Source organism: Syngnathus floridae, chromosome 5 (assembly GCF_059516105.1).
Source record: "Syngnathus floridae isolate MCC-2025c chromosome 5, RoL_Sflo_1.0, whole genome shotgun sequence".
Taxonomy (NCBI): Eukaryota; Metazoa; Chordata; class Actinopteri; order Syngnathiformes; family Syngnathidae; genus Syngnathus; species Syngnathus floridae.
Genome location: NC_142417.1, coordinates 16687280 through 16705988, shown reverse-complemented (window position 1 = coordinate 16705988; position 18709 = coordinate 16687280). Strand labels below are relative to the sequence as shown.

General features: G+C 41.1%; 2 protein-coding genes and 1 long non-coding RNA gene across 5 annotated transcripts in view; 1 reads left to right on the top strand and 2 right to left on the bottom strand.

The window, feature by feature from the left end:
* zfr (zinc finger RNA binding protein) overlaps positions 1–3508 on the bottom strand; it is a 92598-nt gene extending 89090 nt beyond the window's left edge. For all 3 annotated transcript variants that reach the window (XR_015858606.1, XM_088376171.1, XM_088376172.1), the window contains exons 1-2: positions 3356–3508; positions 3133–3214 (exon numbers count right to left, since the gene is read on the bottom strand). Coding sequence is in view for 2 of the 3 variants with exons in the window: in XM_088376171.1 (XP_088232297.1) it covers positions 3133–3214; positions 3356–3392 (119 nt within the window). In the remaining variant the exon portion in view is untranslated. The remainder of the gene's footprint in view (positions 1–3132; positions 3215–3355) is intronic.
* On the top strand, positions 2396–6316 carry LOC148398422 (uncharacterized). Its single transcript, XR_015858607.1, has 4 exons — positions 2396–2543; positions 2674–2713; positions 2827–2946; positions 5542–6316. It is a non-coding gene; the product is annotated as an uncharacterized LOC148398422 (long non-coding RNA).
* Positions 6317–9191: 2875 nt separating this feature from the next.
* Positions 9192–18709, bottom strand: part of pnpla7b (patatin-like phospholipase domain containing 7b) — a 62674-nt gene continuing 53156 nt past the window's right edge. The window contains exon 24 of the mRNA XM_088375008.1: positions 9192–10325. The gene's annotated coding sequence lies outside the window, so the exon portion shown is untranslated. The remainder of the gene's footprint in view (positions 10326–18709) is intronic.

Here is an 18709-nt window from a genome sequence, read left to right as displayed (position 1 = left end):
TGTCTACTCTGGAGCGTACTTATGGATTTTTACGGCCTCCGCTCTCCAGGGGGCGCTCTAGCAGGAAGCAAGAGCGAGACAGACAAAGAAGAGATAATGCGCCGAAGAAGACGTGATCGTCTCGCGCATCACGCACACACCCACATTAACACAAAGACAGCAAGCTTTTATACATAAACCGTCATTATGGGGGATAAAATAAATGAATATGATGCCGCTTTTAAGCTATACGTGTCGCTCGCTAGTTTAATATAATGTAGCACTTCGTGCATGAATAAGATTAGCATGAACAGACCCTCTTCACACTCGAAGAAATGCATAAAAGCGACGACGAAAGAGAGACTGAGAAAGTGGGAGGCGAAGGATATCTAACGCCATTCCAATCGGACACTAAGGAGGAAGACTTGGTTTCAGTGCACAGGAGGAAGATGAAGACGGCTCTTTTTGTACTTTTACTGGTATGTTTTTTTTAACCAGCCCTGTTCGTGCTGTGCTACCGTGTTGCTGCTGTGTAACCGCCGCCATTACCGCCGCGTCTCAGTTACTTTGCTGTGTTAATTCCGTGTTGTTGTGGTATTACTGCCGCGTCACAGGCAGTGTTTGGAAAGAAATGTTAAGGTATGTTATTAAAGCTTTAAAAAAAACTTTGTGTCCAGTCTTTCTTTGCTAATAACTCGCGTGCACACTTCCGCGTTGCTGCGGTACTACTGCTGCGTCACAGGCCATGTTTAGAAAGACATGTTCAAGTATGTTATTAAAACATTAAAAAGGCTTTCTATGTACTGTCTTTCTTTGTAAAAAACTCGTGTGCAAGTGCGGCTTATAGTCCGGTGCGGCTTATGTAAGAAAAAAAAAGAAATATCCCTGAATTTTAGCTAGTGCGGCTTATAATCCGGTGCGGTTTATAGTCCGGCAATTACGGTACACTCACAATGTGAACACAAAAAGAACTGAGTTTGTTTCCTCTTGGTCCACTTTTTGATCCACTTAAAGAGGCCTGACTTTGGTTCTTTTAAAAGGGTCCAGGTGTGAAAACACCCTTAGCTGGCTAAAATGACACAATACCATTGTTTGCAGTACCTTGGGACATGAAAACGTCCCAACTCACAGGGGAGCCGCCGCGCAGCATGTCTGCCGTCGCACAAAAGTGGAAGTCCCTCTGTAATACTATGTTCAAACCTAATGGGCACTATCGCAATGTGCCGTGTATCTCGCGCAAGTTTGTATGCGGGGCAGAGACTTCATTGAAAGTTGCTTTGGGTCGACAAGAGGGGTAACTCCTACAACAATTGGGAGAATATACCTCGTATTGGTACATGTCTATCTCTAGTAGGGCTGCAGGATATCGGAAAATTATGCAATATGGTTGTTGCGTACAGCAATATCGATATTTAACATGTACCTAAAGAAATTACATTTTATCACTGAATGAATCAATTACATGTTTTCATGCAGCAAAATAAGAAAGCGTCATAATCACTTCTGGAAGGTGACACATTTAAGTTTGTATCTCACTGGTCAAATTCAGATAAAAGTAGGGCTGCATGATAGTTGAAAAACATGCAATATGGTTGTTGAATATAGCAATACTGATGGAGCAATTTCTTAACATTAACAAGAAATTTTCATCATCTAATGGACCATACATTTTTTTCTTGCTGGAAAATAACCAAGCTCAAGGTATTCTTAGCAACGTTGTAATCAACCTTGATAAAGTTAAACTATTAGGTGGCAATGGACATTAAGTTTGCACCCGACTTGTCAACTTTAGATAAAACCATACAATTCTGTAAGAAAATTAGTGCATATATTTGTGATATGCAAATTGTGTGGGTGAATATTGCAATATCTATATTTTTTCAATATATCCTGCAGCCCTAGATAAAAGCAAACAATTCCATAAGAAACTTTGCATGTCTTTGTAATAAGCAGATTGCATGGGCAGAGCTTCAGACTGGTGGTATCCTGCCCCTACATTTTGAGACAGTACAACCAAAAATTTTATCTACTTGCACCAGTGCAAGCAGTAAATTGGCAGATTTTTTTTGTTAAAGAAAAGAATGACTCTTGAGTATTTTTTATTGCCGACCAAATTTCTGCTCCACACTTCAGCCAATGGATCAATAACAGTGAACATAAATTCATAGTGAATGCCCCAAAATCTTTTACTTGAGCACCTAAAATTTCAGGTTCGTGGCCAAAAAACCAAAGTTCACCTGGAGGGACCAATATCATTGATATTCTTTCAACATATTGTGCAGCCCTAATAGCTAGTATTTACTTGTGTACAGCTATCGAACTGCACCAAGGGAGCAACAGTGTTCAACATTAACCAACGTATTTATCACGCCCACCCCACCCCACCAGCCACTGGATTGCCATGTTTTCCAAAAAGTGCAAGGATTTAGTCATACCTCAAAGAAAAAAGAAAAGTAATGTGCAAAAGTTGTCTACTAAGCGATGTCATGTATCTTGCCTTCTCCTTCGTGTCCACAAATGAAGCTGCTGTGTCCGGCCGGTAAACCCCGGCAAGTCAAACGCCAGTGAGTAAAGCAAAGTGCAAGTAAAGATCACACCGCGTTTGGTCTGAACATAGCATAATACTTGGGAATATGATGCTACAATATGGTTCATTGAAGGATTATTATATTTTCTGTGCCTTTGTGATGACAGACCTTTGACGAGGATGCAAATAGCTACTATAAAACATCAGGTATGGTACAGATTATGAAATCCTGTTTATACAGTTTGTTCCATTACCTGCGAGTCATTGGAATAATACATTTGTCCTAAACAAAGATCAATGCTAAAGTTCTATATTTTCAGGTAACAACTACAGCTGTGGTCACAAGTCTTCACAGCATGGTGAAATTCTGATAGACGAGAAATGGGAATTGTCACAACCAGCTACGGCAAAGAGATTGTCATCTTTGTTTCTCTGACTGAGTGAGTACACTGGTACTCTGAATGCCTGCTCACATCCCACTGGAGCAGAGAGATACTGTCACCCATCCTCCCCCTCCAGTATGAACAATGGCAGCAGTGGAAAGCATTTTCTAAACTGTATCGACACATGCCGTGAGCGACAACCTTCTCGCTCATCAGAAAGCTCGGGGAGCGTGATCGCCTTACCTATACTGTGCGGCAGCACCATGAGTGAATCCAAAGTAGTTGCCGGTAGCCATTTTGGCATCTTCACCAAGCCGGCTGGGCACTGCGGAGGACATGGAGAGTTACGCTAAGCTAACTGTTAGCAATAAGCTAAACAGAGCACTCCATTGACAAATGAGCTTCTTATGTCGATACTGTGTCTACAGCTTGGTAAAATGAAAACATTTTTTGTCGTGACACTTACCATAGGTGAAGGATACAACAGGACATATGGGAATCATTGGTTTTGTGTATTCTAGCGACGATCGAGTAGGTCAGCGTATTTACACAGTATTACATGTCGCACCCGGAAATGGCGTCCGAGCGCCTGCGCGAAAGCCAATGCAGACGGACGGACAGACAGAACGACCGACAGACAGACAGACAGACGTCAGGTTTAGCAGCTTCATGTACATGTATTGAGTTTATATTAGTGGCCAATATGACTATTAAGTGCCTTGAATGTCGTCACCAGAACTAAGTCGACGACCGAGGGCTGATTTCGTGCATTTTAACGATCCCCCATTGATGAAGGACTTCATTTTTGTTAACATCCTATACACCAGGGGTCATCAACACGGTGCCCGCGGGCACCAGGTCGCCCGTGAAGACCGCATGAGTCGCCCGCAGGACTATTCTAAAATTAGCTCAAATAGCGGCACTTGTCAGTGAGCTGCATCTATTTATTTTACAGTCCAACCTCGGTTTCCGATTGTCCTGGTTCTCGAACAAATCGGAATTTGAACAAAAAATTCGATTTGTTTTGCTTCGGTTGTTGAACAAAATTCGGAGGTCGAACCTCGCGAGATGAGCCGGGAGGACCCGAGAAAACCTGACCGCGTGGCCCGGATGCCGACTGACTCCGTAGTTATTGTATTTTCGTTACTTTGAGGAGTGTATTAACCTTTAATCATGCCTCCAAAGAAAGCAAGTGGGAGCAGTAAAGCCATCCTAAAACACAAAGACGCTCTTAAAGCAATGCGACAGTGAGCGCCCAGCGCGCTGCGGTTGCGCAATCGGACCAAATTAAGCTCCCGGCGCACTGAGGTCCACTTAAATTTTGGAAAGTACATCACGACTTTAAAAATATTTTCTAAATTTCGGCGACGGCTCTGTCACAATAATGCGACCAGCGCGGTGCAGTTGCGAGGTCGGCGACGCGCTGCGGTTGCGCGTTCGGCGGTGCGCTGCAGTTGCGCGATCGGACAAAATTAAACTCCCTGCGCACTTAGGTCCACTTAAATTCTGGAAAGTACATCAGGACTTTATTATTATTATTTTCTAAATTTCTACGTATTTTTTAGTCTTGGAACGGACTAATTTTTTTTTTCTATTATTTGCAATGGGAAAAATAAATTCGGAATTCGACCGATTCGCTTCTCGAACCGCCTTCTGGAACGGACTGTGGACGAAAACCGAGGTTTGACTGTATTTTTGCTATTCTTGTTAAAGTCACACTTACATGTGAACTGGAAATGACATTAATAACACATAGTGAAAGCTAAATTGAGCAAATTGCCTATTTCAGAAGTGTGTGTCACACTGGTAGCCCTTTGCCTTAATCAGTACCCAGGAAGTAGCTCTCGGTTTAAGAAAGGTTAGTGACCCCTGCTATACACTTTTCAACAAATCAAATGCAGATTGTTGGCACTCTTACCTCTTGCACATTTTTTATTTATCAGTAACTTACTGTACGTTAGAGCGCGGGCAGCTATGCCCGAGGTCTGACACACATGACGTTGTTACAGTGGTAACACGAGGCAAGTAAATCTACTTACGAACTTAATTGGTTCCGCGATCGGGTTTGTAAGTAGAAACCGAATTACTCTTATTGAGATTTTTTGTTGTAGTAATTTATTGGGCTTTGCACATTTACCTCTGCACCTTTTATATCCCTTTTCTTTTTTTGCAAACAAGTTAAGAAATAATAAATTTATAACAAATGAAAAGTTAGTTGAAACAAGTATAATGTTACTTTAAATGTTTTGCACATTGAATACTTCATTTGTATATCCTTAGTTTCCGACCTGTTAGGCTACAGATTTTAGTTATTGATCTGACTCCAAATTGCAATCAACACTTAACACATGAGTTGCTGTGTCCTAATCCACACACTGGCGCACCTAACAATTTTGCGAGTTCGTTCTGTCAAAGAGAAGACCAGTAGATCAATCAGACCGAATTTACCAATTGTTTATTCCTGACAAAGCAAGCTAATACAGGCGTCTGGGTCCCGGGTCCCTCACACCAAAACTCGTGCATTCTTGTGACCCACAACAAGAGACAACACATTCCTCCGGGTTGCCCAGTTTTAAAGAAACACAATATGAATATTAAAACATGCAAAACATTGTGTGAAGATTGGTTGATGGCCATCTCCTCCCCGTCTAGGTGTTATCACTGAGGTCAGGCGGTTGGGTTTTCCCCACGAAGCCCGACCACCAGGACGTGATGTTGTTCTCGTTTCTCACCGACCTTGAGGTGTTCTCGTCAGGTACTCCCTGTCTGGGCCGATGGCACATCCTGTTCCACAACACTTCAAAGAAAACAAGTTCATCCAGTTTGCCTGCACATTCTTCGCCACCCACCAACCACACGAGCACTCTACTACTAGATATTATAGTGATATGATTATAAGTCTAACACAGCCTTAATAAAATATGTTTGCAAACTACCAAAAGCACATTTCCCTTTAGACCTCAGTCTGGCATATACAGAAGATTGTGTTTCATTGAAGAAAAAGACAATTCAAGGAATTTTCTCATGTATTTGAGATTGTAGGGTGATAGCAGCACCTGGATACTCGTGTGAATGGATTGCGTGAAAACAATGAAAAAATGCCAATATGCCAGGGTAACGGCTTGCGGCAACCTTTTTTTTTTTTTTTTTTTTATTGGGACACCGTTGTGAGTGGCAGCCTCCTAGCAGTGTTTATTTTTGGAACGATAAACTTAATTAAAAAAAATCAATTATGAACTAACTACTGAGCAAATTTATTAAAAAAAACTGTGAACTGAACTTTCAACTAGTTCATGTAGAAAATTAACTTTCCCAACACTGACAGTCACATGGGCTCGGCAGAGTCGCCACCCTTGTGGATGGGCGACCAAGAGTAATGGCCTTTTCACACTACAAGACTTCTTTGTTCACGAAGGTCGCACTGTCAGACTACCAGATAAATATTGTTCTGTCTTGGAGCGCCATAATGTCACACTACAAGTCAGTCAACAACCAGACCCTGCCCAATCTTCGTGTGCTTCTGACAATATTCAGTCTATCGGCGCAGGTCCGTCGGGAAGACGGAACAAGCAACTGTCAGTCATGTCAGCGTGCATGTGTGTATTTTATCTGCTCAGAAAAGGCAGAGAGAGAGAGAGAGGAGGATAAAGAGGGAGTGAGAGAGATACTTATTAGAGAGAGATACGAGAGCGAGATACTTGATAGGGTGGGAGAGACGAGAGTGAGAGAGAGAGAGAGTGAGGAGAGAGGTACTAATACACTGTGAAACAGCTGTGAAATCTCGATTCACATTTTCACTGTATGCAAACATACAATAATCCCTCGCCATTTCCCGCTTCACCGATTGCGGCCTCGATGCATCGCGGGTTTTTATGAAAACAAATATTGCGGATATATTCGGTGCATCGTGGCTTTTTGCGGCATCACTTGGAGCGCGGGGCTTTGTCTGCTCATATGTCTTTACAGCACACTATTGGCCGGTAGAGAAGGCAAGACCAATGGGAACATGTTGATCCTTGCCATTGATTGGCTTGGAATTGTAAGAGCAGTCCTAACCACACTTAATCTTAGCCTCCCGCAGTCACGCTAAAATCCACTTTTCCACTTTGTTCGCGTCAGCAGAATTAGCAGCATCTCTGATTTATGCTTCGTTTTGTCACATACGAGGCAGGACAACCAAATGCAACACGGGCTCACACAAAGAGACAAGGAGGGCTGGAATGACGGCAGAGCAGGAGACGAGGCAGGCTGACGAGCCGGTCAGGGAGCGCGCGTCATGTGTCATTGAAGCTGATGGGCAGAGCAAGCTTCTTAAAGCTGTTTAAAGAGTGTTTAAAGATTCAATTAAGTGTTTAAAAATACATTAAAATGTTTAAAAATAATTGTAAAAGTCTTGTGCGGATGCCTTGCGCTAGGCCGCAGGGGCGAGAGCAGAGCGGAGCCCTGACACGTTTACACTAAAATGTTTAAAAAGTGTTAAAAAATAAAATAAAGTGTTTAAAAATACAATCATAAAAGTCTTGTGCAGATGCACTCGCGCTGGGCCACAGGGGCACGTCAACCGGCCAGCTTGGCCTGAGCAGAGCACAGCGTGACACGTTTACACTTTAAAATTGGTTTAAAGTGTTTAAAATACAATAAAGTATTTAAAAGTACAATATAGTGTTTAAAAATAAAAGTATAAAAGTCTTGTGCAGATACCCTCGCGCTGGGCCGTGGGGGCGCCAGCCAGCACTCAAGAACAGAGAGGAGCCTGACACGTTTACACTTCATAAAAGGTTCGTAAAACTCTTGTGTGGCTACTGTAACAATATATTTACTCTTATATATTTTTCTTATTTGTTTCAATAAATAAGAATGTTTCTGAAAGTCAGTTTGACTTTAAATTTTTTACAAAATTGTTTAAAAATACAAAAGTGTTTTAAAAAAACAATAAAGTGTTTAAAATTACAATAAAGGTTCATAAAAGCCTTGTGTGGTTATTGTAACAATATATTTACTCTTCTTTATTTTCTCATTTGAATAAATAAGAATGTTTCTGAAAGTCAGTTTGACTTTAAAATGTTTATGTGTTTAAAAACAAAAAATATTTTAAAAGTACAATAAAGTGTTTAAAAACACAATAAAGGTTCATAAAAGTCTTTTGTGGATATTGGAACAATATATTTTCTCTACATCGCGGATCTTCACATATCGCAGGAGGTCTTGGAACCAATTATGTCATGCGGTCACGTTTATTTTTCCGGTTTTCTGTCTCGTCGGTGTCGTAACTTTACTTCCTGTTTTATTTTGTCATCTCTTCCGTTTCAGTTCGAGTTTCCTTCCTCTGTGTTTGGTTGTCTTGTCTTCCCCGATCCCGATTGTGGCACCTGCGTGATTGGCGCTAATTGTCAGCACCTGCGTCCCAGCCCTTTTGTGTGTATTTAGTCCGCGTCTTCCCCTTGTCTTGTGCCAGTGTGTCTTGCCTCGTCCCGACCACCAGCGATTCTTTGACGTCCGAGCTCTCAGTAAGATTCCTCCTTTTTGTCTCGCCACAGAGTGACGCTTTTGTTAGTGCCTTGATCCCCATAGCCTTTTTGTCTCGCCACAGAGCGACGCTTTTTGTTAGTGCCTTGATCCCCATAGCCTTTTTTGTCTCGCCCCAGTGCGACGCTTTTGTTTGAACTTTTTGCCACGTGTTTCCCTCGCAAGAGGCGTTTTGAGTTGTACTTTTGATCAGTGTGTGTGCTGGAATAAATCCGAGAAAAAACGACTCTGCATCCGAGTCCTCCGCCTTGTTCCCTGCCTGACAAATTATCCGCAATAAATGAGGAATTACTGTAGTTAGGCAGTACGAACTATGTATTCTCAAAAAAGAATTTGAGGCAACACATTTGTTTAATGACACCACGTTTGTTAATCAGGTACCAGCTGAGGACATTGCAGCCACAGCTCCACAAATCTTTCTTCCATATCGTGGCCCACCTGAGATCAGCTAGAATTTGTCTGTTCCTTTTTATGCCACTTTGTTTTGAGTTTTTTTTGCACATTATGTCCAATATCTCATCATCATTAGGAGGGCACTGTCAGTGCCCAAGAACAACTCGACTATGTGGCAATGTGACCAAAAAGTTGGACAAGCCATACTTTCATAGTCATGCTCGTGAACCATCCCAGACGCCAGCCACCCAATCGTTGATTATGTCACACTATACAGGCTGAAACATGTCAAGACAACTCAAAATCAGCTACGACATGCTACTGTCATGGAAGGAATGGAGCAGGGCGACCAAATGCAGCTTGGACCAGGGTTTATTGGAGAACTCAAAGACAGACCACAAGAAGCTCGACGAGGGACAAGACTAACTGAACAAAAAGACAAGATAAAGACAGGAACGACGACGAGCGACGAGACGAGAACAATCCGACAGGGGTGTGACACGCAGACAGGACTTATATACGCGACAGGTAACGAGAGGCAGGTGACTGTGATAAGTACATAGATTGAGAGTAGACTTAGGAAGAGAAGGGTGAGCACACAGACACTGACAGCTACGTTTGTCTGTGACGCCTCAGTCGGCTCATTATCGGCATTATTGATGTCGGCATTAGTTCAGTGAAGTCTAAGGGTCATCGATTTAATGCAGTTATTGCAACCATGGGATTTGTATCAACCTATTATGTCTTATGCACTTATGCAGAATTTAACATTAACTGACTTGCTTACTTAAACACGTGGCATTCTTATGGAAGTAAAATCATGTTAGCAAGTTGTGTTTCAGATTCCTAGATGTGCAAACCTGCAGGTTAGAATTAAAAGCTCTTGATCTGTTTTTTCATCAAATTCATATTTTGATGTCAGACCCAAATGTTCTCAGTCTACAGCAAAATAAAGGAATTGGTTTTAGTGTCCCTATATGTTTAGAGGTGAATGAACATTGATGGGATGCTGACAAAACAAGTTTTTTTTTCATACTTTTCACAGACATTTGAAAAAAGGACAGTGAGTAGTGTACAGCGGGTGTCAACATACAGTATAGCAAATACACACCACAGTTTAACACTGTGAAATGTAGTCCATGAGTCAAAGGTATGCATGAAACTGTTCCAAAGTTATCATGGTTGTCTTCTGACACTTTACCAAAGATATAAACATATAGCAGCAAAGACAGTCTGTTTGATTTTCTTCTCCAACTAAAACTGTGCTGATGTGAGAGTTTTTCAGTCATTAAATGTGCCATTTAGTCAATATATTTTCCCACAGTTACTCAAGACAATCGTTTGAGGACCATCAGTGATCAGAACTGAAAATTGGGTGAATTTTCTCAAAGAAATACTGTGCTGTTTTGTGGGCAGTAGTCCTGACAGGCGCTTATGATATTTGATGAACATTAGAGGTGACGACTTTCTTGTGAATCATTGGCCCGGTGTCGCATTCTGACTTGGATTTCCTCGTCCTGTGGATAAAATTAAATAAATGAATAAATAAATAAATAAATATATAATCAAATAAAATTGAAATAACAATGATGCTGCTCCTAAGTCTGCAAAGTCATGTTCTCCTATTATGTAGATATTTGATATATGCTTTAGATTTAAGATTTAAAAGTCAGTTTTAAAATTTGTCAAAATGAAATGTTATTAATATCTATATATAATGAGGGAATATACATTACATTTCTTCTGCTTTCGGTGTTTAAGATCTTTCTATATTTTTAAACAATCTCAGCCATTTCAGTACTAAATTAACAGCAGAAAAATGTTTAAATTTCAGGGGCAGAGATTAATGTATCCAGAATACATGAGCAAAATTTCTGGAGGCAATATATTCATGCTTCCATCTTGAGCTACATACAACATAGCCACAGCTTTTACTGGTATGTAGTTTGAGATACTACCCTACAGTTCAACAGAACTGTTACTCGTACATATGTGATCCTTGGATTATTTGGGTGGACAACCACAAAAATTTTGCTTTTCCTAAATATTTCCTAAATTAAAGCCGTGGTTTAATTTTGAGAACAAGGGTGTTGGGTCTAAATACGATTAGACATTAAATCACTCGCTGGAATGAAGAGGAGAAGACAACCAGAACTGGTTTACTCGCGAGGAGAACGATAGAGAAAGCAATCTCAGTTACAACCTCCATCAGTTCTGAGTCCTTCCTCCACGTGCCCCTCTTTTTAATGTTATGGTTGCCCTGGTTACAGAGGCGTTGCTACACTAAAGGGAGGGGGAATTGTGTCTGTAGCAACGCTGATTAGCAAAAGAATGTAGTGTGGTGTGAATTAGCACTTCGCTGTTGGCTCGTGACCCCCCCGCAGAGCCCATCCCCAGCCGTCTTCCCTCACAGTTGGCTGACTCGTCCTCGACTGTGGTCAAATACCTTGAAGCACGTTGATTGCCGCTTTGCTGTGGAACAAATGCAACTAGACCTTTGCTAACTTTATCTACTTGGTAAATTAACACATAATAATAAGTAACTTGTCCTAAACACTTCAACACACATTAAACAAACGTGAGGTAACCGGTATGCAGTTCCTTAAACAAACATTGAGTAAATATGGGATAACTTTTATGCAACTACTTCTAACTGTATGTAACCCTTAACAAAGAAAAACAGGTCTGATAAACTACAATCTATGAACCAAACCTACATCTAAATGAAAAGGAATGAAGTTCCTGTGAATCAAACAAAGAACATGTCACCTATGCAAATAAGCCCTGCTCATTGTTAGTGAAGGCCTCTTACGGGAACCAAAACACACAGACAACATAAGGACAGGAAGGATACAAATGGCTGACAGGGATCAAAAGACATCCCTATCACTAAAAAGGAAGAACCTAGATAAAAGGAAAGATAAACTCGTAAAGGCGAGGTCTCCAGGTCTGGCAGGCCAAAGCTTCACTTAAAATTATTCCAACATTTCCCCCTGTTTATCACATATTTGCTCAATTTTTACATCACCAAAAACACCCACTTCACTCGATTTTCAGTTGTCGGATCACAGGTATGAGCACAAATATATTTACACTAAAAAGGATAAATGTTGCATCATCATCATTCGGAAACACACAGATCTGGGAAAAAGTCTGTAAACTCAAGTGCAAAAATTTCATCTTCATCGTTATCATCAACATGTTGGCGTTCAGACATTAGGCATACCCGGGCCATCTTGTCTTCCATGGGCGATATTGCTGTAGTGATGAGACGATTAAACAGAGCACGCAGACATGGAATACAACAACATCCACACAAGGTGAGTATAGCAGTAAATACTGCAACTGATATTATAATTGAGGACACAAGTGCTTTATACTTCCCAAAGGCATGCATCCAGTTGTCCCACATTGATGTGTCCACACCAGAGTGCTCTTTCATCCTCGTGTTGAGGGATCGCAGGCCTGCAATGGCCTTTGTCAGGCTCCCATCAGGGGCGGTGTTGTTGGGGATAAAGGTACAGCACTGTTCTCCGAACATTGCACAGACCCCTCCTTTCTCAGACAACAACATATCAAGAGCAATGCGATTCTGGAAGGCCATTAGGGAAGTCGTGGCTAGCTGTTCATGCACTGCCTCAAGCGCCGCTTGTGTCCATTTGCCCAATTTTTGCACGTTGTAATGGATGTAATTTATCCTGTCTACGTTTTTGTTTATCGTACACCACCAACAAATGGAAGACTCCCATCTTGCTGTAATTTGGTCAATTACCGTAATTGCCGGACTATAAGCCGCACCGGATTATAAGCCGCACTAGCTAAAATTCAGGGATATTTCTTTTTTTTTCTTACATAAGCCGCACCGGACTATAAGCCGCACTTGCACACGAGTTTTTTACAAAGAAAGACAGTACATAGAAAGCCTTTTTAATGTTTTAATAACATACTTGAACATGTCTTTCTAAACATGGCCTGTGACGCAGCAGTAGTACCGCAGCAACGCGGAAGTGTGCACGCGAGTTATTAGCAAAGAAAGACTGGACACAAAGTTTTTTTTAAAGCTTTAATAACATACCTTAACATTTCTTTCCAAACACTGCCTGTGACGCGGCAGTAATACCACAACAACACGGAATTAACACAGCAAAGTAACTGAGACGCGGCGGTAATGGCGGCGGTTACACAGCAGCAACACGGTAGCACAGCACGAACAGGGCTGGTTAAAAAAAACATACCAGTAAAAGTACAAAAAGAGCCGTCTTCATCTTCCTCCTGTGCACTGAAACCAAGTCTTCCTCCTTAGTGTCCGATTGGAATGGCGTTAGATATCCTTCGCCTCCCACTTTCTCAGTCTCTCTTTCGTCGTCGCTTTTATGCATTTCTTCGAGTGTGAAGAGGGTCTGTTCATGCTAATCTTATTCATGCACGAAGTGCTACATTATATTAAACTAGCGAGCGACACGTATAGCTTAAAAGCGGCATCATATTCATTTATTTTATCCCCCATAATGACGGTTTATGTATAAAAGCTTGCTGTCTTTGTGTTAATGTGGGTGTGTGCGTGATGCGCGAGACGATCACGTCTTCTTCGGCGCATTATCTCTTCTTTGTCTGTCTCGCTCTTGCTTCCTGCTAGAGCGCCCCCTGGAGAGCGGAGGCCGTAAAAATCCATAAGTACGCTCCAGAGTAGACACAAGATAATGTCATCAACATCGACTGCCTTTGGCTTAAAAGCTGCATCATATGCATTTATTTTGTCCCCCATGATGACGGTTTGTGTATAAAGGCTTCCTTTCAGTAATGTCCGTCTTGATCGCGTGATGCGCGAAATGTAAACAAAAACTAGCGCGTCTTCTTCGGCGCATTATCTCTTCTTCGCCTGTCTCGCTCTTGCTTCTTGCTAGAGCGCCTCCTGGAGGCCGGAGGCCGTAAAAATCCATAAGTACGCCGCGCCGCCGTTTAAGGTTCAAAGTAACCTTCTGAATAAAATGCATTAAAAGTTCACATTCATTACAACCTGTTTTTGGTGAGCAAAATGTCAGAAGAATTGAATTTAAATGCTGATTGATTGGGTTTTAATACAATGCAGATTACTTCACTGGTTTCTTTTATATCAAACAAGTTATTATCAAACAACTTGTTTGATTTAAAAGAAACCAGTGAAGTGATTAAAAAAAGGAAAAACAAGATGAACTTAGTACAATTACAATGCAGATTGTCCAAACAGCGCCACTGCTTTGTGTAATCTCTGAGTGATATGGCAGAGTAAGAGAAAGGGTTTAGAGCACAGGTGTCAAACTCAAGACCCGGGGGCCAGATACGGCCCACCACATCATTCTATGTGGCCCGCGAAGACAAATTGTGCATCAAATTCGTGTGTCATTACTAGAATTGCAAATTGTCTTCACTTTTAATAATAGCTTTTTTTAGAAATATTTGACCAGTTTTTACTCGTCTGATTTGAAAACGAGTTATTTGTCAGTTTGTTTTGTAGCTTTTACTGTATATAATAGTGTTAAGAGTAAAAGTGATCAAGTCATCACAAAAATCATGAAAAAAATCGTATATAAGCCGCACCTGACTATAAGCCGCAGGGTCCAAAATTTTGGAAAAAAGTCGCGGCTTATAGTCCGGCAATTACGGTAATTCTTATTAATCAGGAACTCCTCTGGGGACTCTAATTGCATCAATTAAAGTCAGATCATCGTCGCCTCTCAAATTTAAAGACATTTTGGTTTTTACCAGCTTTTCCCCAGATCTTGGCGTGTCGATACATATACAATTTTGCTTGACTACATTCTCTAGAAGCAATGGTTTCTTTTCTTTTCCTCAACGGATATTATATAGAACGCTCTGTTGCACATTTCACAATCAGTAGACGTGACAGATTTCACACAATCTTTGGTCAATGGTAATGGTACAACATAAAGAATCGGTCGCAAACCCATACACATGACATATTCAATTTTTTCTTTTCTTTTTTTTTTTTCTTTTTCTCTCTGGTTTGCAGCTTGTTTTGCCATTAGCAATCAATCGTTTCTTTTACCAGTTACTCTTATAGGTAGTTACCTGAAACCAATTATCAAACATTCATTTTAGAGATATTAATTTCATTCTTTAACTTCTACAGCTGTTGTTGCCAAAGTATTATTTCGTTACATAACATTTTTGCCACTGTTAAGGCATTCAGTATTTATTTTGAAGCCAATTCAATCCATTTTGAGAATGCATCTATTATGACCAGGCATTATAACCCTGTGGATTGAGTTTAGCACATGGTAAACAAGCTCTACAATTTTTTTTTTTTTTTTTTTTATAAATGTTTTGAATATGAATCAAATCCATATGTTGTATAAAGCCGACTGAACTGCCCTTTCATCCCCCCTGTTGAGCCATGTGTCAACATCACGTGACAACTTCATGGCTCAATATTGCTGCCCATATGTATCGGTTCATTTGCATGGGCAGATAATATTGCTGCCCATTTGCATCGGAAGTTTTTCTTTCTCAAAGTGACAAACCAATCCACCAATCGGAAAAAAATCAACAAAATAACTGCCAGTGAATTAATATAATAGTTAATTGTTGTTGTTTCTTAACTTTAACTAGCTCAATCGCTCTCTTATTCTCAGATTTTAAATTTAGCTTTGAAATGTCGTTATTACATAATTTTTCTTCATCCAATTCCAGAAAGCAAGTTCTTTCCATCTCTCAAATTTTGTTTCATCAAGGCTAGGCATTAATGCAGTGTGGACCAGTTTCTGCCCATAAACAAATTGCTTGCTTTTCTTTACTTCCTATTTTTTCAAAATTGATTTTGTTTTGCGGTGCAAATCAGATAAAATTATTTTGTGCACCTACGTATATTAGCCAATTTCATCCTTTTAACACATAACACTGACAGCACACAGACAACACAAAAACAGCAGAGACACAGATCATAAACAATACCAACAAACAACGCTGCGCAAACGTCATCCTCTATTTTGAAGTTTTGGTTATACCTTTTTTTTTTTTTTTTTTTTTTTTTTTCTTTCATCAGTGCCTTTTATCCTTCATGCTAATGTTGTCACATCTTCCTTAAGCATCACCCTGCTTCAAACATTCTCTGAGAAACTCACACTTTCCCTGCCTCGCCCACAGCCATAGCACCCCCCGTGCGAGGGGGGGACGCGGCATCAATGTTGATTGGTCACAGGCTGGCCATTTCCTGCAACAATCATGATGCCGGCCCGCCGCCCACACGAGCATAGCACAGGCGTACGCGCACAGCCCCGACCCACGACTACGCGCGAGCGCAGGCACGCTTGTCAGTCTCACCCTCTCAAAGGGCAGGCCAACTTTGCTGTTGCCCCCTTTCATCATGTTCACATACAACATCTTTCACTGTCTTCTACACAACATTTGCTGTCTCTTATTTTCATCCTATCAAGCCACCGTTCTAGTCACTTTCTGCCACACACGTCTTATTTTCTCTACTGCCACACACTGCTCATCTTAGGTTCTCCAACCAACTTAAGCACACCATCATCCACTTCTCAATTACCCTATTATTGCTCAACAGCCTCCTGAACATTCTCCATTACTGATTTCTTCCATAGGACACACATCTCACTCACACACACACATATACACAACATTCATGAGGATCCTCTGCGCACACGCGCACACACACACATCAGCACAAGAGGATGATGCACAACATATAAAACCACATAGAGCGTACTAAGAACACCTTTTTGCTCATCTTATTTGTCAGATTTATTCTCTATTTTAGTTTCAGGAGCTATTTGTAATTCTGTTCCATTTATTTTGCAAATTTTGACTTCAGTGTTTCTTTATCTTACTTTATCCTTTTAACACAAATATCTCCTGTATATTTAAGCTAATTTCTCTTTAATTTTGGCTGCCAGGTCCCCACTTTATTACATGAGAATCTGATTTATTTTGATCTTGTACTAGTCATTATTGTTTTGTTTACATGGACAATTGTGTGCCATGTGGCCCTTTTCTCCACAATTCCAACATTCACGTTCACTATAAGGTACAAATCCTCTCCCGTGGCCCTTGGAGCCTCCTCTATTAGTGGCTCCTCGCCCCCTCTGACCTTTCCACCCTCTGCCTGTATCTTGGTAGAAAGTGTCACTGTCCTCATCTACCAAAAAAATGTCTTTTGTCGCTTTCACTTGTTTCTGTTTTTCTTTGACTACTTTTTCTGCATGGAGGGCGTGATTTATGTATTCCTCCAAAGTTCCGGTGTTCATGCCTATATAATGTTTGATCACCCAGCCTTGTATTGCTGGCCTGGACCCTGCGTGGATGGCATTTTTTAATTGCTGTTGATAAGCACCTTGAGGCGCAATATCTTCCACCAGCCCACTGTGTGTTTTAAACACTTTTGTCATGCGCACTCGATACTCGTCAAAGGCTTCATTATCATTTTGTTTTGTTCTCCCTATCTCTGTATAATTTGCTCTCATTCTATATCTGTTGCGTACCCGGTTAATCAGCCCTTCCATTTGATTAATTAATTCTGGGCTATTATAGGGTAAGGGTTGACCCCGAGCATTTATGGGTGCCCACTCTCCTCTGACCAAATGCCACTCTGGGCCCAAAGCAGTCATCCAGACTTGTTGGACTTCAGTCCCATTCAAACTATAAGATCTCCTCAAGTCTTCCATTCCTGTACAGAACTGTTCCACATCCTCCCTATAAGAAACTACCCCTTCTAATGCTTTCCTTATATCATCCATTGTCCATGTTCTGTAAACCATTACCACCCTGGGGTGTACTTGTTCATTTCTTGGGTCATAATTTGGGTTGGCCACTTGTATCATTGGATACAGTGGCATATCTGGAGTTAATTCGGAATTTTCAACAGTTGCCTCTTCAGCAACTGGGGCTGAAGACCCAGGTTTGGTTCTAGGGATCAATGGATAGTTTGCTCCCATTTCCTTTGACCAATCCATTTCTATTGGGTTTTTCTGTCTGGTGGCTCTGTCTGTTAACCCATAAGGGTGGGGGGTGACCCCTCTTGTGCACCAGTGTCGGGTATTTGTGGATACAACTTCTCTATGACCTTATGTTTTGAAGTTGTAGCATGTGCTTTCCCTACGCGCTTCTCTACTTCCTCTACACCTCCCCCTTCTTCTCTAGCTCTCTGTAAATTTTGATTATCTCTTGCCTGCCTACTATTAGGCCCAGTCTCATCATCTTCCTTCCTACAATACAGTGCCTTTTCCACTTTCTCTTTTTCTCCCCTCTCTCTCTCTCCTGCTACTTTGAGCCAAAACACCACATCCTCATCTCCTTCTTTTTTCATTTTTCTAGGGTCTCTCTTTGTTTTCTCTTTTATGGCGCCTCTAAGTTCTATCAATTTGGTTGTTTTTAGTTGTCCCTCAAATTTATATTTCTTAACCCATTTATCGAGGTTTTTAAGTCGGTCGGGATCCTGCCTTTCAATTATTTTCCAATCTTTACATTTAAGATTATCTCGGATATTATTTTTACTCTTCCCGTTCCCCATTTTAATCAATTTGGTCCCAACTGTAAAACCATAGGGGTTTCTAAAGTCGGGTGTTTCCAGTGGGATAACGAAAAGATCCTGTGGTGATTCTCACTTCTACCAGCGTTTTGGTGGAGAATCCTTGCCTATTGCGTCCACAGAACCACGTTATGTGTTCCCCACTGCTTTAATATGGAATACTGTATCTAGTGATACGTATTCCCATTCACACTCTCAATCACTCAGTATTACGGACTTTTAGACGGAAATTTCATTTTCAGCTTTTCTGTGGCTCCGCAACCTACTACTTGGACATCCACTGTCCTAGACGGAATTTCAGTTATGCAGGGTCTGTGGACTTCCGTTGTCCTACTTACACACCTAGGGTTTTACAGG